General features: G+C 44.3%; 1 protein-coding gene across 1 annotated transcript in view; it reads left to right on the top strand.

Moving 5' to 3' along the window:
- The window catches only part of LOC146859134 (uncharacterized), a 2,052,335-nt gene that overhangs the window by 457,090 nt on the left and 1,573,085 nt on the right, over positions 1 to 22,160 (top strand). Inside the window, exon 43 of the mRNA XM_085649806.1 lies at positions 14,920 to 15,024. Coding sequence (XP_085505932.1) covers positions 14,920 to 15,024 — 105 coding nt within the window. The remainder of the gene's footprint in view (positions 1 to 14,919; positions 15,025 to 22,160) is intronic.

Below are 22,160 nucleotides of genomic sequence, written 5' to 3' on the forward strand. Positions count from 1 at the left end.
CAATGGGGAGTGCCAGCCATCGACTTGTTCGCAGATGCGGCAAATACAAAATGCTCGTCTTCACGTCCAGATTCCCACAACAAGGATCACGGGGGAATGCACTTTTGATCAGATGGTCGCAGACATTGCTGTACGCTTTTCCGCCACTCCCTCTGATCCCGGCGGTCATACAGAAGTTTTAGAGGACCAACACCAGAATGATACTGATAGCACCAGAGTGGCCGCGCCAGTGGTGGTATCTGGACCTCCTTCAGCTGTCCGCAGCTCCACACCGGAGGATGCCCTGCCGCCCGGACTTGCTGACCAAGAACGAGGGGAGAGTATTTCATCCCAACCTCTCGTCCCTGTGATTGACTGCATGGCTCCTGAAGTCATCCAGTACGGACAGTTAGACCTCTCTGCTGACTGTATGACCATTCTCAAGGAAGCATGGAGACCCTCCACCAGGAAATCTTATGCTTTCAAGTGGAAGAGATTCCACCTGTGGTGCAAGGACAACGCTTTTGATCCGACTAAGGGTCAGGAGCAAGTGATCCTTCCCTACTTGTTATACTTGGCAAAGTCAGGCCTGCAATATCCCTCCATCAGGGTTCACCTGGCTGCTATTACAGCTTACAGAAAGTCTCCTACCCAGGGTTCATTCTTTCAAATGCCAGTGGTCAAGGACTTTCTGGAGGGACTCGGGAAGGTTTATCCCCCAGTGAGATCTTCTTCTCCGCCTTGGGAACTTAACATTGTTCTTACTAAACTGATGGGTGCTCCTTTCGAGCCTATTCATAAGGCGTCTTTGCAGCATTTGACCTGGAAGGATGCTTTTTTAGTAGCCATCACTTCAGCCCACAGGGTGAGTGAGATTCAGGCGCTGTGCTGTAAGGAACCTTATACTGTGTTTCATGCCAATAGGGTGGTGCTACGTACACATCCGAGCTTTCTTCCTAAGGTGGTCTCGGATTTTCACATTAATCAGGTTATTACTCTGCCCACCTTCTTTCCTAAACCATCAACTCCCCCTGAGAGATCATTACACTCTTTAGATCTACGGAGAGTGTTGAAGTTTTACATTGCCAAAACTCACACACTTAGGAAATCAGACCGTCTCTTTATCAACTACGGTTCCACTAACACCGGTCTGGCTTCATCTAAAAGATCCATCTCTTGATGGATTGTCTCTTGTATAGCTTTATCCTACCAGTTAGCTAACAAGACCTTACAAGGCAGACCTAAAGCGCACTCTACCAGAGGGAAAGCTTCTACCACAGCTCTCCATCGCAATGTTCCAATGTCTGAAATCTGTAAGGCAGCCAAATGGCGATCGGTGCATACCTTCACACGCCATTACTGTCTAAAGGCTGATGCACAGGCCGATGCCTAGGTGGGGCAGGCCTCTTTGAGGAATTTGTTTGCATTATTGCAATTTGAATGTAATGGTTATTCATGTTCTGTATACTCTGTTGCTCGTCCGCGGGGTACTGGGTATGGGCTTGCTACTCTATTCATAGATTATGACTATTGATGAATATCCCCTAGATGAGAAGGATTAGTTACTTACCTGTACTCCTAGTTCTCATCCAGGGGTATACTCATCATAGTCATAAGCGACACTCCCGCCTCCCCGGACGAGCATTACTGGAGTTGTTCTATATTAATTGCATCCTCTACTCAGGTGTCTATACATAATACACCGTCAAAAAGAACTGACCTAACTGTCACCTGTGGTGCATGATGGGAGCAGAGGGTCTCCTGCAGATCTTAAAGGCACGGTACCCTAACCCCTGGAAGCCTTAAAGGCAAGGTGTCAGTTTTTTGTCTTTGTTTCATTATTGCTCTGCAATGCAGCCTACAGGCAAATGCCTGCAATTACAAGTTTTCCTTGTGGCAATAAAGCATTGGTATATGACAATTGTTCAGTGCATGTCCTCTTTTCCTTATGGGTTAGGAGGGTATTTGTCTTACAATGCAAACCTATATAATTTCGGCATTTCTGCCATGTTGGAAACATTTTAGGCTGCATGTATATGTTTTCACATATGTATGTATATGTATATATATATATATTTGTATTTTCTATATACTTCGGGATCCCGCACGTGGGTGGGGTTTATTCATAGATAATGACTATGAAGAGTATACCCCTGGATGAGAACTAGGATTACAGGTAAGTAACTAATCCTTGTATCCCAGAAATGCATGGAGACTGTTCAGATTGTAGAAAGAATTAGAGACAGAATTTTGGCATACTTTATCCAAGTCGGTTTTCTAGACTATATTTGTATTCTAATACTTTTAGTATTAGTTTGAGTTCCTGGATATATTCCCGATGTGGAATTTTTGTTTCTAAGTATATATATTTGAGCTCCTTGAAAGATAAGTGAAGTGTTGCATCCAGACATTTTTTAGATCGCTGTCATTTTGTAGATGTCAGGAAATTTTAGTACAATCTGCCTGATTTTCTTGAAATTCATATCTTTTGTAGTTGGAGCTCTATGGGCTTGAGCAATCTTGAAGAATTGTGTGTATTTCATTTATTTAATTTTGGGCAGCACGTTCCCTAGAAACGTGCAACGTCCATGTCCTTAAGCACTTTTAGTTACAAAAAGCTATCAGGCTATTTCATCTTTTGCTGTTACTGTTTTGTTGACTTATGTTGAGAACTGAGTGGAGAAATGTAGTGTTTTTACATTTTTATTTTGTGAAGGATTTTTAAAGTTTGTTATACAAAAGCCAAGTTTGCAGCTTTTTCCTAAAGGGAGGATTCTGCTTTGTATTTCTCACATTGGATGGAAGTAGGTTCCATAGCCCAGTATCAGTATAAGATAATGCTGTCCCTGTATTTCTGGATCTTTTGATTCCTGAGACTTTCAGAAAATTATGGGTTTTAGATCACCATGATCTATCTGAAATGTAGATAATAAGTCTGGATTACAAAAGAGTGAGGTACAACCATTTTAGCATAGTGTGCAATGCTTTGATTGATTTGCTCTTTGTGATCAATAGCTAATGACCATGGGTCAGATTATGAGCCTTGCAAGCTACACTTTGAACAACCTAGAGATGGTGTAGCAAGTATTTGTTGAGACTTGGGTATAAGGAATTATCATAGTCAAATTACTTCCAAATTCTGAGTGGGGCCAGTTAACAAGGGAGAATGTTGCTAATCTTATGAAATATATGTGAACCAGGGTCCTTCTCGGTTAACTAAAGGGCCAGAGAATTATATTCATCCAATTGAAAGTCCAAGTTGAGTTCAGAGGTGGAAGTTGCAAGCAGGGGACACATATAAGATGGCCAGAAAGCCAAGTTCAAGAAGTCAGTCCAACCATTAGTCACTGGAATCTCAGTTTTATTGGTGTTGAGCTTGTGTTTCTGTCATACATCCTGTGTTGGCCTTGATACAGTTTTGAAAGCAGCCATTTTAATTGCACATTCAATATCGGTAATACTTAACCGCTGGTAGCTATGGTACAAGCTGCATGCAGTACCCAAGGGATATGCGTGTTCAGTTAAATCAGCATCAAATAATATTAAAGCAAGGAAGGCAACACAATAAAATTCCCCAAACCAATTTAGAAACATTGAGAAAATGTTTTGAACCAAAGGACACAAAAATGATTGCAATTTGATGAGCAGAACTAGAGAAATCGATTTTTTTACGTTGTAGGGCAAAAAGCAAGGAAATGCAAATGTTAATGGTACATTACCATTCAGATCTGGCCGGGACTTAGGTGAGATTATATGACAACGGCAATGGAGAGGGGTTGGATTGGCCAAACACGTCATATTTGTTAAAGTTTCAATATTGGAACTTAGAAGTTTTTTCTAATCCTGAAAGTCCTTCAGCTCAAGGCAGTATACTGAAGCCTGTGTATGTCCCTCAAATTTGGATGCGTCATTGCTGATCTTCCGCTAAAGCGTTTGGTTTTGGTGCCAAAACCTCCAAATTGGACAAAGAAGTTTTCTGTAGCTACTCATGTTGCTTCACTTCTAAGGTAGCTTTGCCTGCTTGTCTCTGCTCGTGTTTTTACTTTTGGATTTAGTTACGTTTTAGGCTCTTGAGCAAACCTGGATCATATGGGTGGGCTGAGGTTGCAAAACCTACAGAGTGGGACAAGCTAGAATATCTTCATTTGCTAGAATGCACCCTCACTGGGGTAGCCTCTTCACCCTGTCCTAGTTCTCTGGTGATGGAAAGCAAAGGCCAAGTTCTACAAAGCTCTTACTGCTGAGAAAGTCGTATGGGCAGGCTCCTAGGTACCAGGTTTATCTCCAGCCACGGCTGTTTTATTCTCCACTTCAAACTGGTCAGCTCTTCCACCCTTCTTCCTTTTGTGTCCCAGTAGCGCTCACCATTCCTGGGAGCCAACAGGAGTCAGGAAGCCTTCTTTCCTCCAGCAAACTAGACCGTCTTCTTCCTTTATGTTTCTTCCCAAGTCAATGTATGTTATGTAGAGGTGGTTGTGAGGTTTAATCTTTTCCTATACCATGGCTAGTGACTGGACAATTGCCTACACCCAATCATGGCAACTCTTCCACCAAAGACAAACCTTCTTTTCACCACATCCATTTGAAGCTTAGTACAAACTTTCCCAGAGTTCCTCATCCAATCTGGCTCGAGTCTTCCTGCCTTTTCAGGAGCTTTGTCCTTCGTTTTAGCCACTTCCATATGGAGATGGGATGTCTTTCCCTCTCCAAGTGCTAGAACTAGTTTCCCCTACTGTTAGGAGAACAGACAAAGTCCAGGGTAGCGCTCGACATAAATGATTTCAGTGCCTCATACCTCTGGGATCTTCACTTCAGAAGGAAAAGCTTTTAATGCTGACCTTGATATACCAAACTGTTCCTGTAGCCCCTTCCAATCCCAGCTGGCTAATCCCTTCTAATTATTGATTGATTGTTTTTTATTGTATTCGTTTTCTAAACCTTTCACAATAATAAAATAAAGTTTAAAAATATTGTGAAGCTGACATACCTAATGTCCCTATAAACCCAGTTTCACGTAAAGTATATTATAATTAAATTCTAAAATAATAAATGTCATAATGAGATCAAACGTGTCATGATGGGTATTTTCATTGCTTGTCCTTTCTTGGCTGGCACTTTTTCCCCCTGAAAACTCAAACTTTTCTCAGTCATGTTATGGACTTTAGCGTCCTGTCTATTTTAGACAAGAATTACACTGTACACTCAGTGATTCATCCTGTGTCCCCCTCAAAACGCAAAGTGGCTTCAGTTATTGTCCTGATGCTGTTAATATTAAAAATGAGCTTTAAGTATTTTTTGCTGACATTGTGTAGTTTGGGACTTATACATAAAATATGTTAAATCGTTTAGTTATAAGAAAGACACAGTTAACATAGGGATTCTTTCTCTGTGTTGCTGTTCTGTGGTCCTTCAGATTGCCACGGATGTATATAAAGGAGGCGCAGCCTAAGAAAGGATTTTTTGATTTGTGAATTTATAATGAGTATGAGATACCCGCTAAGTAGTTATTGTTGACACTACTTCAGCCTTCTCGCTCCCAGAGGCAAGCCCATTGTCTCTCAGGTCAATCACCAACAGCCAGTATTGGCTGTTTGCTCTAATTTCAGATTTAGACCACAGTACAAACTGTCTCTTAGCCCGTTTGCTCTCAAAACGCACAAAGTGCAGGTTTTAGAGGCTGCTTTCATACCAAATTATTTGAAAAACTACTTTTACCATTACATTTCCGGCACACTAACTAGGTGAAAATAACTTTAGAAGAAAGTTCACTGGCAAAGTTGCAGAAACTAGGCATTTATTCATAACTAGGTAGGCTCATTGAATATATACCTTTTTGCAACCTATCACTATGGGGACATACACATGCCTAATATTTAGCATGTCCCTATTTTACATATTAAGCACCAAGCCCTGCTCGCTTACAAGGAACACTTAAGGGGTGACTTAAATAAGTATAAAAGTAGGTTTTCCTACAAGGCAAATCGCCTATCTGCAAAACTTTTAAGCTCTTGTTCAGTGACAGTACAGTTGTACTCTCTGAAGCCTCAGACCGTGTGTAGTGGGCTTTGGCCGCAAGACCTGGCATCTGACCAGGCCCTGTACCCAATACTCCGCAGGCAGTACCCTGGAGCTCAAGGGTTGTGCAGCTGAGTTGACCACTGTACCTGGCCTCCGGCCTGGATCTACGCCTGACCCTTTACAGGCAACCAATCCCCACATGGAGTTAGCTGAAGGGCCTGGACTGCAGCCATTGCCCATGTGCAGCAGTACTGCATTGCATTCTTTTTTTTTTTTTACAGTTCTTTTTACAGGATTTACAAATCCCGTGCTGGATTTGCAATTTGGGAGACCCAGGAGGGTCCAAGATTTGTGGATCCATCATAGGATTCCTGTATCCTGTGATAAAATTAAGTTTTTGATAATTATTTTATTGCAGGGGTGTCTCTTTGCAACCTCACACATAGGCCTGGGGGTCACGATATGTTCACCCTACCCGCGTATGCCCTTTTTATTTTCCCAACTCGATGCACTGTGTTGAGAAATGTTTCTGTGACAGTCAGCAAATCAGAGCGTGGAGGATTCGCACATCCTCAAATTAATGCGGAATGGATGGCAGGAGAAAAAGTCCCACATTCCACTGGTGTCCATGATGTTCTGAATTGACTTGGTGAATTCTCTGTGACTTCGGTAATCCGTGGTGGATCTGTAAATCATCTGTTTGGATACCTCTAAAATTTAACCTCTTCATGCCCAGACCGAAACACTTTTTAAGTACTAATTTCTCAAAAACTACTGACTGGTGTCACACCAAGGTACAAGTCCAGAGTGTCTCTCCTCTCCAGAAAGGGCTTCACTAGCAACCCTGTCACCTTCCTCTTCTGTGTTTTCACTCCTCAAAGTCTTTTCCCTAGTGATGAGTCATGCTTAATCCAGAGATGCCACATAACCCCTCCAACCCTGACACTTCCTGAGAATAGCCCCTGGGCGGTCACACCTCCCTGCACAGACTTCAAGAACATGATTTCAAGCAAGGTTGAGAAAGACCTCCCCTATGCGCCTTACTCCTCCCAGCCAGCAGAACATGTTTCTTCCCTCCAAGACTTCAAAGGAAACCCCTGGGGTGACCGGTGCCTTAGTTTTGCCCGCTCTCCCTTTGTTTCTATGGACACATTATGACTAAGGTTGTCAGAGAGAAGCAGCCTTATGGATATTATCCCCACCTCCCTTCCTCTCCGAGTAGAAAGCTAATCCAATTAAATTATAGGGCCTAACCAATGTATTCTGGGCTCCATCTGTGAAAGTGCTCCCTGTGCATAGATACCTGACTGGGACAGACACAGTATTCCTCACTCAGCCTGAACACGTATGCACACGTGTTCTTGTATAACCAGTGCAGAGACTCTTAACTTAGCTGAGCAACAACTGACCTTGTCTAAAAGATGGTTATTATAGCTCAAGTCTGTTGTAAAAGAAGCTTACCGTGCATACACATCTATTAGGGAGGTTTACTTGTAGCAGAGATCCAAGAACCAGGAGGTCCAGAAAGCAAAACACTTTGGGCATTTTACAAGGCAAAACTCACTTTCTCACAACAAGCAATTGAAAGAAAGTTTCCAGTTTGTGTCACATAACAGATTCCCCAGATAATTGGAACTTGATATTCTTCACCCTGTATCTGAGATTTCTACTTGTCTACATTTTTTTATTCTTTTTATTTAACTCTTGCTCAGTATACAAGAAGCATTAGTACATATTATCTGCTTTCGAAAGGACTTCACCTCAAAACAACAAATTATCAGTCATGACATTATCACAGTGGAACACAGAGATAGCATTACGCAGACAGAATTGTGTGTGCATACAAGAATTAATTTCTTTACTCTCCGGGTCCTACTGAGTGGAGCCCCCCACCCTATCCCTTAGTTGCCTCTGTACTTGCGCCAGTAGTCCCAGGCTTTCTCCCATTTCTTTTGGTAGCCCGACTCTAATAGACCTTCTGCTCTGTTCTTTGTCTGTATTTTTTGGTATTGCTATCAGGATTGTGTTACAATGAGGAAATGTAATTGTCTTATAAAGAATGATTGATTTATGCCATGGAACCCAGGTTTTGGTTTGCAGGGTTTAACTGTATCACAAAAATCTTTGGCAAACTATTTTTTTTATGGAATATTATAATTTGTACTCAGTACTTTTTCAGACTTTTGCCTCTTTCTATATTTTACTGACGATATAACTGGCTGTCAAATTATTGGGAAATAGAGGGTTATGTTCTCAAGTGATAAAATATTGGATTTTATGAATGTAATAGAAAATAGAAAAGAGAAGCCAACTGTCAAAACATATTTTAGTTGAAAAAGTTTGATCTATTGTACTGGATGTGATATTCCTTTGGAAAAGTGTAGATAGTGGAATTGGTTCTAGTGCTAATAAGTTGTGCTGCCCTTTTTAAGATTGATACATAGCTGCTACTAAGTCCTGTTTTCTTTGCCGAGTGCAGCATGTGGGCAATGGACTGCTAAGTCTACAGTATATATGGTTGCCATCTTGTTTCTTTTGTTGGCTGTCTTCTGGAGTTAGGCTTACTATGAGGCCTGTGCTGTGGAATAAAAGGTATTTTGTGAAGGTTCCTGTAGTTTAGAAAATTGCATGGAGTTGCAAGCTGGGACCACTTTTTCCCATAGCAATTCTCTTTTTAAATCTGCCTCTTGTCTCCTCCCTACTGAAGTCTGATTTTAGGTAGGACTGCATTTGTCAACATACAAGCAGATGAGATGCTGCTTACCTTTGTAAGCCAGCAGAGGACAGGTTCAATTGCCGAGAGGACCACATTAATCTATCATCATTCTTAAATTGAGAAAATTAGACTATCACGGAGTTTGACCATGTACAGTGCTCCTCTGTCTATTGGATGGGTTTGTGCTATAGAAATACCATATGTGTATCTGCAACAAATGATGGTTGGAATGCTGAATGATTCAAACATTCTCTCCCAGTTTAGGTTTAGGGATTTGTAGAGCGCATGGCTACCCTTAGGCATCCCAGCGCTAGTATGACACAAGATAGGGAGAGATTCTGCAGATATTTAGGAGAACAGCTAGGTTTTTAGTTTCTTTTGAAGGTCGTTTCGTTCTCGATCAATCGCAGCTCTGGGTCCATACTGTTCCACAGCTTGGGGATCAAGTGTTTAATTGACCTTCCACCCCATCTAGATCTCTTGATTCTGGAGGTGTTCATCAGAAACTTTGATCCTGATCTGAGATGGCGGCGTGCAGAGTACTGGGAGATCAGATCTCGTACTAGCGCGGGACCTTTCCCATGCATGGCTCTGTGGGCCAAACAGAGGGACTTGTATTTGATCCTGGTATTGACCAGAAGCCAATGTAGCTCCCTAATGGAAGCTCTTACTGACCGATGCCTGGGTATCTTCAGGAGCAGTCGGGCTGCTGCATTCTGTACTACTTGTAGTCTGTCTGTAACATATTTGGGGGAGCCCAGGTATAAGGAGTTACCGTAGTCGAGCCTTGACACCACTAAGGCTTGAACCACTGTCTTCCTTGAGTTTTCAGGGAGCAAGCTCAGTATTTTCCTAATCATTCGAAGCATCCCAAAATAGGTGTTCGCTAGTTTTTTAGCTTGGATCTCCATAGTTAGGTTCTGGTCCAGCCACATCCCTAGATTTTTAATGGAGGTTTTAGGTGGAGGGGCGGGCCCTATTTTGCTGGATAGGGGATCGCCGAGCGTGGACTGAAATTACTGCCCAGGATCATGAGCTCGGTTTTATCTCCATTTAGCTTAAGGCTACAGTCGGCCATCCAAGAGCAGATTTTTTCGAGGCAGGGGGCTAGTTACCTGTGGTCTGAGTTGATGCAGTCAGAGATTGAGACCACTAGTTGTGTGTCATTGGCATATGAGACAATGGAGAGACCGAACTCCTGTACTATATGAGCTAATGGGCTCAGGTATATATTAGAGGGTCGGGCTCAGGGAAGATCCCTGAGTAACCCCCCATGGGGCTGAATATGCGTCTGAGAAGATTCCGGCCTCCATGCATTGGAAAGATCTTCCGTTCAGGAAGGAGGCCAACCATTTATTGGCTGTGCCTCTGATTCCAATACCCTTGAGCCTATTAACCAGTACAGCATGGTCTACCGTTTCGAATGCCGCGCTTAGATCCAGAAGCACGATTGCGGCGGCTCTACCCTGATCTAAGATACTTTTTCAGTAACAACAAGTAAGGCAGATTCTGTGCTGTGTTTTGGTCGAAATCCCATCTGTATCTGGTGAATGATACCATTGTCGTCCAAAAATTGTGAGATAGTGTTATTCACGTGTTTCTCCGCGATCTTGCCCAATATGGGTAGCAGTGAGATCAGGCAGTAGTTCGCCAAGGAAGCGGGGTCGAATTGGGATTTCTTTAGTAGGGGTTTTACAATGGCATGTTTCCATTCTTTGGGTACTGTGCCACTTTCTCGAGAGAGGGAAATGAGGTGGGAGATTTGAATTAGGACACCTTTCCCCCCTTCAGCAAGAATATGTGGGGGCACCGGGTCTAGGGGTGATCCTGATTTTATTTTCTTTAGCAGGGAACCAACCTGTTCTGCACTCAGTTTGGGGAGGGTGAGTAGAACAGGGGGAGGGGCGGGCGGTGACTGTTCAGCATTCTTGGGAGGATCAGGGGCGGTGCTCGAGACTTCAGTGGATGTTGATGTCAGGCTTTTGTTGGGGAGTAGGGAGTTATAAATATTTTCCACCTTGCTCTTGAAGAACGAGGCTAGCTCGTTGCAGCTCTCTTGAGCATTGGGGGATGTTAGCACTTGAGTCGATTGTGGAGAGGGATTTTACAATTTTAAACAGCTCCTTTGAGGAGTTGGAGGAGTTCTTAATTTTTTCATCGAAGAAGGCAGCTTGCGCTTTCCTGATGTTCTTATGATATTGCTGGATAGCTGGTTTGTAGGCTATTTTGAGTTCGAGGTCATACGTTTCTCTCCAACCTCGTTCAAGCTTTTTGCAGCCTTTTGTTTGAGCGACCAGCTCTGGGCTGAACCAGGACGATCTGTTGGAGATTTTTGCTTTTATTGGACCTGGCTTCCTGAAATTACGGTCGATGGATCCGTTTATCCAAGATAGCCAATTTTTGTGGGCTTCTTCTAAGTCTTTAGATTCTGGTGGGGAGGATGACTCAAGGTCTGTGATCCTGGCTTCTGGGCCTGCCTTGGCCATTTACGTCCCAGAACCGGACATACCTTTTTTGGCTCTGCGATATTGGGTTTTAGGAACCGGATTGGAATGAAGAAATGGTCTGTCCATGGCACACGTGTGGGGGCGAGTGATTCCATTCTGGGGTCGTTTGAAAAGATGGGGTCCAGAATGTAGCCTTTTTCGTGAGTGGGCAGGTGTACCAGTTGTGTGAGCTGTAATGCATCTGAGTCGGCCATACATATCATTGTCGCGGGATTAGTGTGATTGTCTAAGTGGATATTGAAGTCGCCTAGGACAGTAAAGGCGCTTTTCCCTATTATCAAGCTAGCCAGAATGTCTGGGGTGGCTTTTAAGAATGGTGTAGGGATCCCTGGTGGCCTGTAGATAAGGCAGCCTGAAAAGGAGCATGTAGGGGTGGGGGACAGTCTGAAAGCAAAAGCCTCACACTTAGCAATATTGAGGGGGGTGATGACACAGGCTAGATGCGATTTGCAAATAATAGCGATGCCCCCTCCTATTGTACCTGCTCTGTCAAGGCGATGGATTACAAAGCGCTGGGGAAGGGCGTTTACAATGTCTAGGCAAGAGCTATCACGGAGCCAGGTTTCCGTTAGAAATAGAGCCTCCAGCTCTTCCTCCTCTATTAGGAGCCTGATCTTGATTGCGTGTTTTGGGAGAGATCTGCAGTTGATTAGTCCCATCTTCCAATGGTTGGTGTAATCTGTCTTTTCTCCTGCGCCCTTTCTCTGCTGCAGCTTGGTCTTGGCTATGAATCTACAGATAGGGCAGGTCAGGGGCTCGTTCGCGGCCATAGAGTGCTGGCATGTGGGATGAACTCCTGGGTTCAATAGCCGGAGCTCTGTGTTTGTGTATGTTTGACATATTGGGTGAAACCCGTGGTTTGGGCAGGGTCCCTGGCCCCTGGTCCCGTACTGGCGCAGACGGGCTTGCCATAGGCCGGCAGCGCCATCCCGGTCTTGAATGCCGACCCGGGAAGTGCCTTTGCGCTAAAACTAGACCGCCAACTCCGAAAATGGCATCCGTCTATTGGCCACCCGGAAGTGAGTATTTCCGGCATATAGTTCTCCCTCCACTCAATCAGCTACCGGAGCTGCGGTGGACCGGGGAGAGTCAGGTGAATGAATATGGAGGTATTTATTTCAAATACTTTGGAGAAGCAAGTTTACGTGCAACATTTAAAAACAGGTAATGTGCAACTTATAAAACAATTTTAAAAAGGTGCCTTATTCATTCAAAGGTGCAGAGTGCGCTAGCAGCGATGCAAGGGCATCAAGTGAGGGTTCAAAAGCTATTTCCGTGCAGCGCAGGTGAAACTAACAGCTTTCAGCCCGCTTATCCGCAAAAAATGTCTATCTTGATCCAGTCAAGAGATCTGGGTTAAATCCATCGTTCTTTTGTCCACTTCGCCACCCCAGTTTGGATCCAGCCATATGCAAATCAGTCTTGACCCTGTGCCTCATGGGAACAGTCCAGACCGAACAGCCAAGCCAGGTCCTCCCTGGACTGGAAACAAGCATCCTGGGACCGGTTTCGGGGTATGTCACCCTTCATCAGCCATGCTATATAAATACCATATCCTTACATTCAGTTCAGTAGTTATGAATCTTATGAGGGTCTTCTCTGGAATGTACTAATGCACTCAGACAGTCATGAGGTTTAGAATGTGGTGATTTATGATTATTCGTAGATTAACATGCTGAAAGTTCTGTTGAAGTTGTCCAGGGCTAATAATAGATGGTACAGACCTTCTGGACCAAAATTCTAATGTTTGGCTTTCTTGTTGCCCTTTTTGTTTTAGAACATTCTATCCTCAGTGGGTGGAAAGTTGTAATAACTTGATAGCCCTTCTGCCTCTTGCTATACTGGTTTTAAAGGCTCTTGCCCTAGTTCTAGATCCTCATCTATGACCCGGGCCTATAACTCAGGTTCAGGTCCTTTAACAACCAATACAGATCTCCGCAGCGGGCCATAATGTTTTATTGTTTGCGTGCGTGTAAATTGAGGGACAACATGGAGCGGTTACACAAAGCAGATGAAGGCAGATGTGTGTCTGTGTGTGGGGTTAAGATATTAGCAATGTTTGATGATTGCCTTATTGCGGACAGCTTTCCAGGTCTTAGCAGAAGTTAATTACCCTTCACTCACATTACAATCTCTCCCTCAGTCCATTAATTTTGGGTTGGGCAATTAAATGTTATTTTAACAAATTCATCAGGGGGCAATAACACTTGTTCTAGGGGATGCTGAGAATAGCTCTCCCAAGCAGAAGAGTTAGAAGGCGGATAAGCCTGTTTTCTAATAATTGCTGGGTTCAGTGTAAGGGTGGGCGTAGTTACTTCGCGAAGCTACGCAAAGTGAAGTTCGCACTACGCGAGCTACGCGTAGCACTTCGCGAACTGCGTAGTGACATGTTCTCACTGTGCAAGATGTTGTTTTCAATGATTGCACAGTGCGGACAAGCAACCTCGTCTGTGCAATCATTGAAAATGGCATCTTGCACAGTGCGAGCTGAAGTTTTCTGCTGCTCAAGTAGATTTTTACTCGAGCGGCAGCTTTCTCAACGCGAACTGGTAGTTTCTCATCGCGAGCGGTCGCGAGCATACGCGACCCCTCGCAATGAGAAACCTGACCTCCTCGCGTTGGGAATCTCGCCGGGAGGTTTATTTTCCATGCTCGCGATCGCCAACTTGATGTTGCTGATCGCGAACAAGGAAAAAGTCTCGCCGGGATGTCATTTTGCTTGCTCGCGGTCGCCAACTTGACGTTGAGGACCGCGAGTAAGCAAAAAATGACCGCAGCACTACGCAACACTACGCTACGCGTGTTCGCACTGTGCTACGTGCAGTTCGCGTAGTGCGAAGTAGCGCGAACTTCGCAAACTACGCGAGCGTAGCGTAGTGCTTCGCCCAGGCTTAGTTCAGTGTAAGTGCAGAGCGGTTATGAAGTAGTTGGAGGCAATGGGCATGTTTTTTCGAAGTGTAGGTCTTTCGAGTCTGGGGCTGTGTCCTATTGGTTTCATTGCCTCATAGCTGTTAATGGACCTTATTCCCACGTTATGTGCTGTCTTGGACATCAAACTGCACAGTGGATAATAAATCCACCATCCAAATAAATTATTATTAAAAACACAGTAAATAAAGGGTTGGCTGCTGTTTATCTTGTATAAAAGGCGGGGCCTGTAAACAATGTTATTTTATTAACCATGTATACGTTGGTTATAAGTCCTGAGGACCCCTGATCAGGTATTGGCGGGAAAGGGTCGGCCCAGCACAGGGCCCATGGATGCTTTCTACTGGGTGGGTCGGAGGTGAAAGGGATGTGTGTGGGTCTGAGGTTAAAGACCCGCAGGGGCCTAGAGCCAGAACTGAGCCCCCGCTGCTCGAAAGGACTCCTTTTCCAGACTCAGGCGCTGCCTCCGACACGGGCGGCTGCCTCCGGCGCGGCTGCGTCGCAGATGCCTCCGCGGCGCCTCCGAATTCGCCGAACCCACCTGCCGCCCACAGCCCGCTGATCGCCAGCAGGCCGCGCCTGCTCCATTAAATATCAGCTCTTTGAGGATTTTTGCTGACAGTGAAACTGAGAATAATTTTGCTGCCTACCCGCAAAACAAATTATGCAAACGAGTAACAATAAACCTGATGTAGGCCTGCTCAGCAAGTTATTAGGGCTCTGTACGCTGCGCGCCGAGCGTTGCATTAACAGTTGCTTCTGCCATTACAGCGGGACGTCATTCAACAGCTTGCGTCTGAAGAGGCCCCCGCCCTCGGGCTCAGCCGGCACCTGTGCTTCCGCTATGACGAGAACACCATGGAGGTGGTTGTCAAGGTACCTGACGCGCATGCGCCGCTCGAACAGTCTCTATCAAAATGTGCTTTTAGCTTTTCATTGTGATAAAAATCACTAATTGTTATTCCAAAAGAGTTTCTTTTATTTTTGTGTGGAGCAACTGCCTTTTGTTGAGCCGAGTCGTTTCACTGCAACCCACATCTGCACTGCACTCCCCTCTTGCCCTTACCTGTTGCTCTAGTGTATACTTAACAATAACATCCAGTGTATAGCGCTTCATTGCTTTGTGGCTAGCTTTGCCCTATAGCAGACAACATGCATACATACAGGTTAATTGTTTCACCATGCTCATGTCAACTACTTTAAAAGATTTAAGTGAAAAGCAAATCATTTTTTGTAAACATAATCCTTGCAAAATCTGTTCGATTTTAATGCCACCGAAAGCCTGCACCAGAGACATTGGCTGCACAATCAGGAACTAGGCAGGGGGTAAAAAGCGGCACAATGCATGCGTCATCCAAATGGCACTGCAAGTCGCTGCAGTTCGGTAAGACTGGCATTTGTTCCAACCCACTTTGCATAGCGTGTAGCTGAGGATAAGAAAAAGCCTGCTGAAGGTGCTAGATCAAGGGAAATTAAAGTCCAGTAATAGCAATCTGTATTCGTGCCCATCGGGTGCCTTGAATTCTCATTCTACGTGTACCTGCTTCTCTTACCTCTAGGGGTTAGATTTGTGCTTTATAAATACCACCATCAACATAAATACATTAACCTTTGGGTAAACTACAAAGGACCTGGTGTCTGATTTAGAGTTCGGCGGATGGGGTACTACGTCACAAACGTGACACATCCCGTTCGCCTTTTTAAAAGTGTAGTGTATCCTAATGCACTTGTAATAAAGTGGGTGGGATATACGTCACGTTTGTGAGGGTGTAACCAGTCCGCTAAACTCTACATCTGGCCCATTTTTGAGTTTAGTAATAAGTAAATATGAAAGAAAAGTTTGTCTTAGGTATGACTTGGATCACTGAGGTTGCAAACCCAAATAGCAGGTTCAAAATAGAATGGACTTAAAAGCTAATGCATGGCTATGTGCCAAACGCTTACCTTCTCCTCGGGTGAGTGATAGATATTATGATAAAGTGGCCTGCTCCTCTGTGAGACTTCTACTAAGTATGATGTAAGATTCATATCAGAAAGGATAACTACAAAGTATTTTAAGATTACAATTCAATTAATGCCCAGTTTTCAAAAACGAGCTGAGCTGTCACATATGCAATAATTATGGCCCCTCTGCAAAGATCAGACAATGTTCCTCTCTGAATTAATGTGATTTCAGTTCAATTAAGAGACCGGGAGGTGGGGGCTTTAGTTATTGAGAAATTATTTTAAATGGCATACAAACCTGTATTTACATTGATCAAAAGACACAAAGACAAAAACAAGTAATTATGAAAGCGGATTGCACTGGTTATCCGGATGTGCCTAAACAGGGCATGAATTTGAGTCTTGTGGACGGGTGCTAAGTTTCAAACCCTCTCTCGGTGAGATGCGACGTGAGTGTAAGAAAGCCGAAAGGGCATGGCGTCGCCTTTATGATCCCAGGGATAAAACTAAATATAGGGAAGCTATTAGGCTTTATCACAGCCATATTATGGCTGGAAAAAAAGCCTATTTTGAAAGAAGGATTGACGATGCTGAGAATACAAGTAAAGAAGTCTTTCGCATCGTAAAGGAGTTTGTCTCCCCTACCTTGATCTTGCCCTCACACTCCCATACCGAATCATGGGTTGGTCAGCTTGCAACTTTTTTTACCACTAAAATCACATCTATTCAAGATACTTTTCCCCCTATGAGTCTTGCATCTGCACCTGAGACCAGGCCGGCCCTGTTTCCATCTGGGGTGGTGGAAGGTCCTTCTTTATCTGAATTTCCCCCTCTATCATCCTCAGCCTCACTCGATCTCCTCACCCAGCTGAAATCTGGCTCCCCGCAGGATCCCTGCCCTGCAAAATGTCTTGGGCGAGTAGCGCCTGCCTTGAACCCCTTGCTTAACCCGGTGCTCAATATATCCCTGAGCACTGGAGTTGTCCCCCAAGCCTGGAAGCGCGCCTTGATCCTGCCGCTAGTTAAGAAGCCCAATCTGGACCCACTAATCCACTCCAATTACAGGCCTATCTCCCTCCTCCCTGCTCTGGCAAAGTGGTTGAGAAGCATGTGCATGCCTCTCTTTCTACCTTTATTGAGAGTAACAATATCTTGCATGACACTCAATCGGGTTTTCGTGCGAATATGAGCACGGAGACTGCTCTTCTTGAAATCACCGATGCCATCAGGGAGGTATTAGACACTGGGGGAAAGGCCATCTTGGTAATGCTGGATTTGTCGGCGGCCTTTGACACCGTTCCCCATGACGGTCTCCTTTCAAGGCTCTGGGAGATCGGACTCCTGGGAACGGTGTTGAATTGGTTTAAGTCATTTCTGACCGGCCAACGGCAAACGGTCTGGGCTCCTCCTTTTTCCGCCGAGATGCCACCTTTGGAGGTTGGGGTGCCTCAGGGTTCCATCTTAAGCCCCACCCTTTTTAATATCTATATGGCTCCTCTGGCGGCAGTGGCGGAATCGTTTGGTGCCCAGATCATATCCTACGCTGACGACACCCAGCTCCTCTTTACCTGTGCTAAGGGTTCGGACTTTGACGGCCTGCGGATCAGAGACTGTCTGGGGGCTGTTTTTGACTGTTTTCAACAGCACAGTCTGAAATGTAATTCCGATAAATCGGAATTGCTCTTCTTTGGGTGTTCCCCTGACCCCAGATGGAAGTCTTGGTGGCCTTCCGATATGTTTCCACCGGCAGATGCTTCGTCTAAGGCTAAAAATCTTGGTTTTCAGATTGACGATGGTCTCTCCTTCAGACCTCAGATCCTTGGGCTTGCGGGTAAATGTTTTGGCATCCTGAAGATGTTGCGCAAGTTTCTTCCGCTGTTGTCTCTGCACCATAGAAAGATCACTGTGCAGGCCCTGATAGGCTCTCGCCTCGACTATGCGAATGTGCTCTATCTGGGGCTGCCTAAATTTCTTCTTTCGCGTCTGCAGATTGTGCAGAATTCTGCCGCAAGAGCCATTTATGGTCTTCAGCGGAGAACAAGGGCATCTGAGCTACTAAAAAGGCTGCATTGGCTCCCGATGTCTAAAAGGATCACCTTTAAGGCATTAACCCTTGCCTTTAAGGCACTCCATCTGGTAGGGCCCAAATACATCAGGAAGCGCTTGGCCTTCTATGTTCCTAGCAGAACTTTGAGATCTACATCTATGTCCATGGCCTCTGTCCCTTCCATTAGACGGGCTAGAATTGGAGGTCGCTCCTTCCGTCATCTGGCACCTCAATGTTGGAATTCTTTGCCCGTCTCTTTGAGGAAAGTCAATAACTTACTGACTTTCAGGAAGGAGCTGAAGACATGGCTTTTTTCTCAGTAACCCATCTGTCTGCTCTCATCTGCCCTGGTCCTCTCGGGTTTTTGTCAAAGCGCCGGGACATTCTTCGGAGTAGCCGTGCGCTATAAAAGAGCGTCACATGTTTTAACATAACATAACATAACACCCGCCTCGCCCGGAGCACTTGGAGTATGGCAGCGGCAGGGTTCGACTGGCCTATAGACCAATCTGGCAGTGTATAGCGGGCCAGTCTGTCAGGTCAGTGTGTGGGCCATTTTGTTGGCTGTTCGTGGCCCTGTTTTATGGTATGCTGGGCCGCTTTTTACTTGTGATTTTCCTGTTATTAAAACAAACATTGCCTGCTGCAAGCTCAAACCCATGCAGGCTTCCGTACCTTGGAAAACACTTATACAGCGTGTCTTTGCAAGTTCAAAACTACCCTAATTTGCAATAATGGACTACTTTTTATTTAGCTATCTAATTCACTAACGGGGGGCACTTTTATTTTGGTGTTTATTTTCAGTCACAGCACGTATCGGTCACATTTATGATGCAGTACCCATCTGCCAAACTCAAAATTGGATCCATAGTTCTTTTAGTTACTTAATGATTAAGGCCAGTTTTTTAAGGCTGGATTTTCCTGCCAGGAAAATTGAGTCTTGGATTCCCGCACCCTGGAAAACAAGCTACAAAAACATCTGCCCATTTGTGATCGGGTAGTACGGAGATCCATATGGTACATCCACTTTGCCCGACTCATACTGAGGGCCGAAGCATGTTAAGAGCAGAAACAAAGTGATTTGATTTCTGGTTTTGTATAGCTCTTGACTGCCCGGAGGCGTCTTGGCACTGCATCTGTCTGTGGTGATGCTCAAGGGAACCAAGTTGGTACCAAAAAGAAAAATTAACGTGAGAACATCCAGGTTTTTATTCATTTCCAGAAGGCCAGGAAGTTAGAGCATCTCCTTATATCCAACGGTACACCGTTCCAAAGTGTAGCTGCCTTCAGAAGAAAGCACCTCCCACCCCATCTAGCATATTTTACTCTTGCCGGGGATAACAGCATTGCGTCTGAGGATCTGAGCTTTCTGCCTGGGGAGTACCAGGCAAGTTTTGCACGAAAGTAGCTAGGACCTGAATTATGCAATGCTTTAAAGGCTATGCATAAGGTCTTGTAAACTCTATACATTTTGCTATAGGTAACCAATGCAGTTTGAGCAGAGCTTGCCCCACCGATTTGGGAATTCCGGAAAGAAGTCACGCTGCCGCGTTTTGCAGTGTTTGAAGTTTTTAGAATTACTTTTTCCAGATGCCGATAAAGAGGGCCTTTCCATAGTCCAACTTGGCCAGGATCATTGATGTAACAACTGTTTTTTGTAGATCATTCGGGAATTATGGACAGATCATTTTGAATAATTTTAGTGTATAAAAAACAGATGAAGAAAGTGCTTTTACTTGATGGTCAAAGTGGAGTTTATCATCAAAATAACTCCCAAGTTCCTTCCTTTATGTACTGGAGTTGGTAATGGTCCTATATCCGGATGCCATTAGATTGGCTACCAAAGGGATCTATTATTTCCAAACAATAGGACCTCTGTTTTACCAGCATTTAATTTTAGGCAATTGTTTTTCATCCAATAATCTATTTGAAGCATGCAGGGACTGAATTTATGCCACACTTCTTCCTGATCTTTGGAGATTGACACCACAATTTGGGTGTCATTGGCATTTGACACTACTGAGAAACCTAGGGATTTTATCAGTTTGATCAGGGGGCGACATACAGGTTGAAGAGGGTGGGGCTCAAGGAGGATCCCTGCGGAACCCCGCATGGCAAGCAGAATTGTTTTGACGTGAAGTTGCCCAAGGTTACATGGTTTGTTCTATCAGTTATAAAATCTTTTAGTAGAGTCAAAGCTATGCCTCTTATTCCCAACTCCCTTAGCCGGTTGACCGTATCAAAATCCGCAGAGAGATTGAGTAGGATCAGGACAGCTTGACTGCCACCATCCATGATCCACCTAAGCTCTTCTGAGGTGGTAAGCAAGGCTGTTTCAGTACTGTGAGCCTTTCTAAAACCGTATTGGGAATGGTCCAGTAGATTATTGTTATCAATACAAGCCATCAGTTCGTTATTCAGAGCTTTTTCCAGTAGTTTGGCTGGGAAAGGGAGTCTCAAGATAGGCCTATAAATACTTGGTTCCCTGGGGTCAGGATTGCTTTTTTTCAATAGAGGCAGGATAGATACCACCTTCCATTCGTAAGTTATATGTCCTGTGCGAATCACTTTATTCAGGAATTTTGTGAGTTGTTCTTCAAAAACCTGAGGGGACAGGTGTACAATTGTTTTTGGGAAAGGGTCTGAAGGGGACCCGGATTTGCCTGGCATTATAAGTTTCAGAACCTGTTCTTTGGTAAGAGATGCAAACAGTGTATCCCAGACATGTGGCCATGTAAGACCACTGTTATATAGCTCTTAAAACCTTGAAGCACAACGTAGTTGCACTTCATAAAATTGTTACGAAAGCGAGGAGTACTAGAGGTGGTGCAAACATGTAATACATATTTAAAAATAAAGTGTTTCAGGTAGTTTGTAGCTACAATCCAATTGACAAAGTGAAAGACCCCGTTATCTGCAGGTTGGGCTCAACCAGTGTGAACAAGCCGACTGGCAAACGGCAAACAGTGACCTCTGAGCACAGTGGAGCAGCCAGTGCTTATTGCTGTTTATATACTCATGCCAATTGAACAGAGTAATGCTAGGACTACACATTACCAGCATCACTATTAACAATCAAACAAACAATTAGAAAAACTGGGAAGCACATAGAACTGTTGAAGGATATATTATGTTTCTAAAACAGTTTAGATTAAGATTGCATTTTCCTTTGCAGAGAGATGCATCTCTTAGGTGGAGATATGTGACATTCAGAGGAGTTTACGATGCATCTTATACAAAGAGAGAAGTGACGTTGAGAGGTGTTTGCGATGCATCACCTAGGAAGGGAGGTATGATATTGAGAGGTGTTTGCGATACATCTCATAGGAGCAGAGATATGACATTGAGAGGTGTTTGCGATGCATCTCATTGGAACAGAGATATGACATTGTAAGGGGTTTGCGTTGCATGTCACGGAAAGAGATATGACATTCAGAGATGCTCGTGATGCATGTTATAGGAAGAGAGATATGACATTAAGAGGCGTTTACGATACATCTCATAGGAACAGGGATATGACATTGAGAGGTGTCTGTGATGCAGTTCATAGGAAGAGAGATATCACATTGAGAGGTGTTTGCGATGCATCTCATAGGAACAGAGATATGACATTGTAAGGGGTTTGCGTTGCATGTCACGGAAAGAGATATGACATTCCGAGATGCTCGTGATGCATGTTATAGGAAGAGAGATATGACATTAAGAGGCGTTTACGATACATCTCATAGGAACAGAGATATGACATTGAGAGGTGTCTGTGATGCAGTTCATAGGAAGAGAGATATCACATTGAGAGGTGTTTGCGATGCATCTCACGGGAAAAGAGATATGACATTCAAAGGTGTTTACAATGCATCTCCTAGGAAGAGAGATACGACATTCAGAGGTGTTTGCGATACATCTCATTGGAGGAGAGATATGACATTGAGATGTGTTTGCAATGCATCTCAGGGGAAGAAAGATACGACATTCAGAGGTGTTTGAGATTGAAGTTATAGGAAGAGAGATATGACATTGAGAG

This window comes from Triturus cristatus, chromosome 3_2, assembly GCF_964204655.1.
Source record: "Triturus cristatus chromosome 3_2, aTriCri1.1, whole genome shotgun sequence".
NCBI classification, from domain to species: domain Eukaryota; kingdom Metazoa; phylum Chordata; class Amphibia; order Caudata; family Salamandridae; genus Triturus; species Triturus cristatus.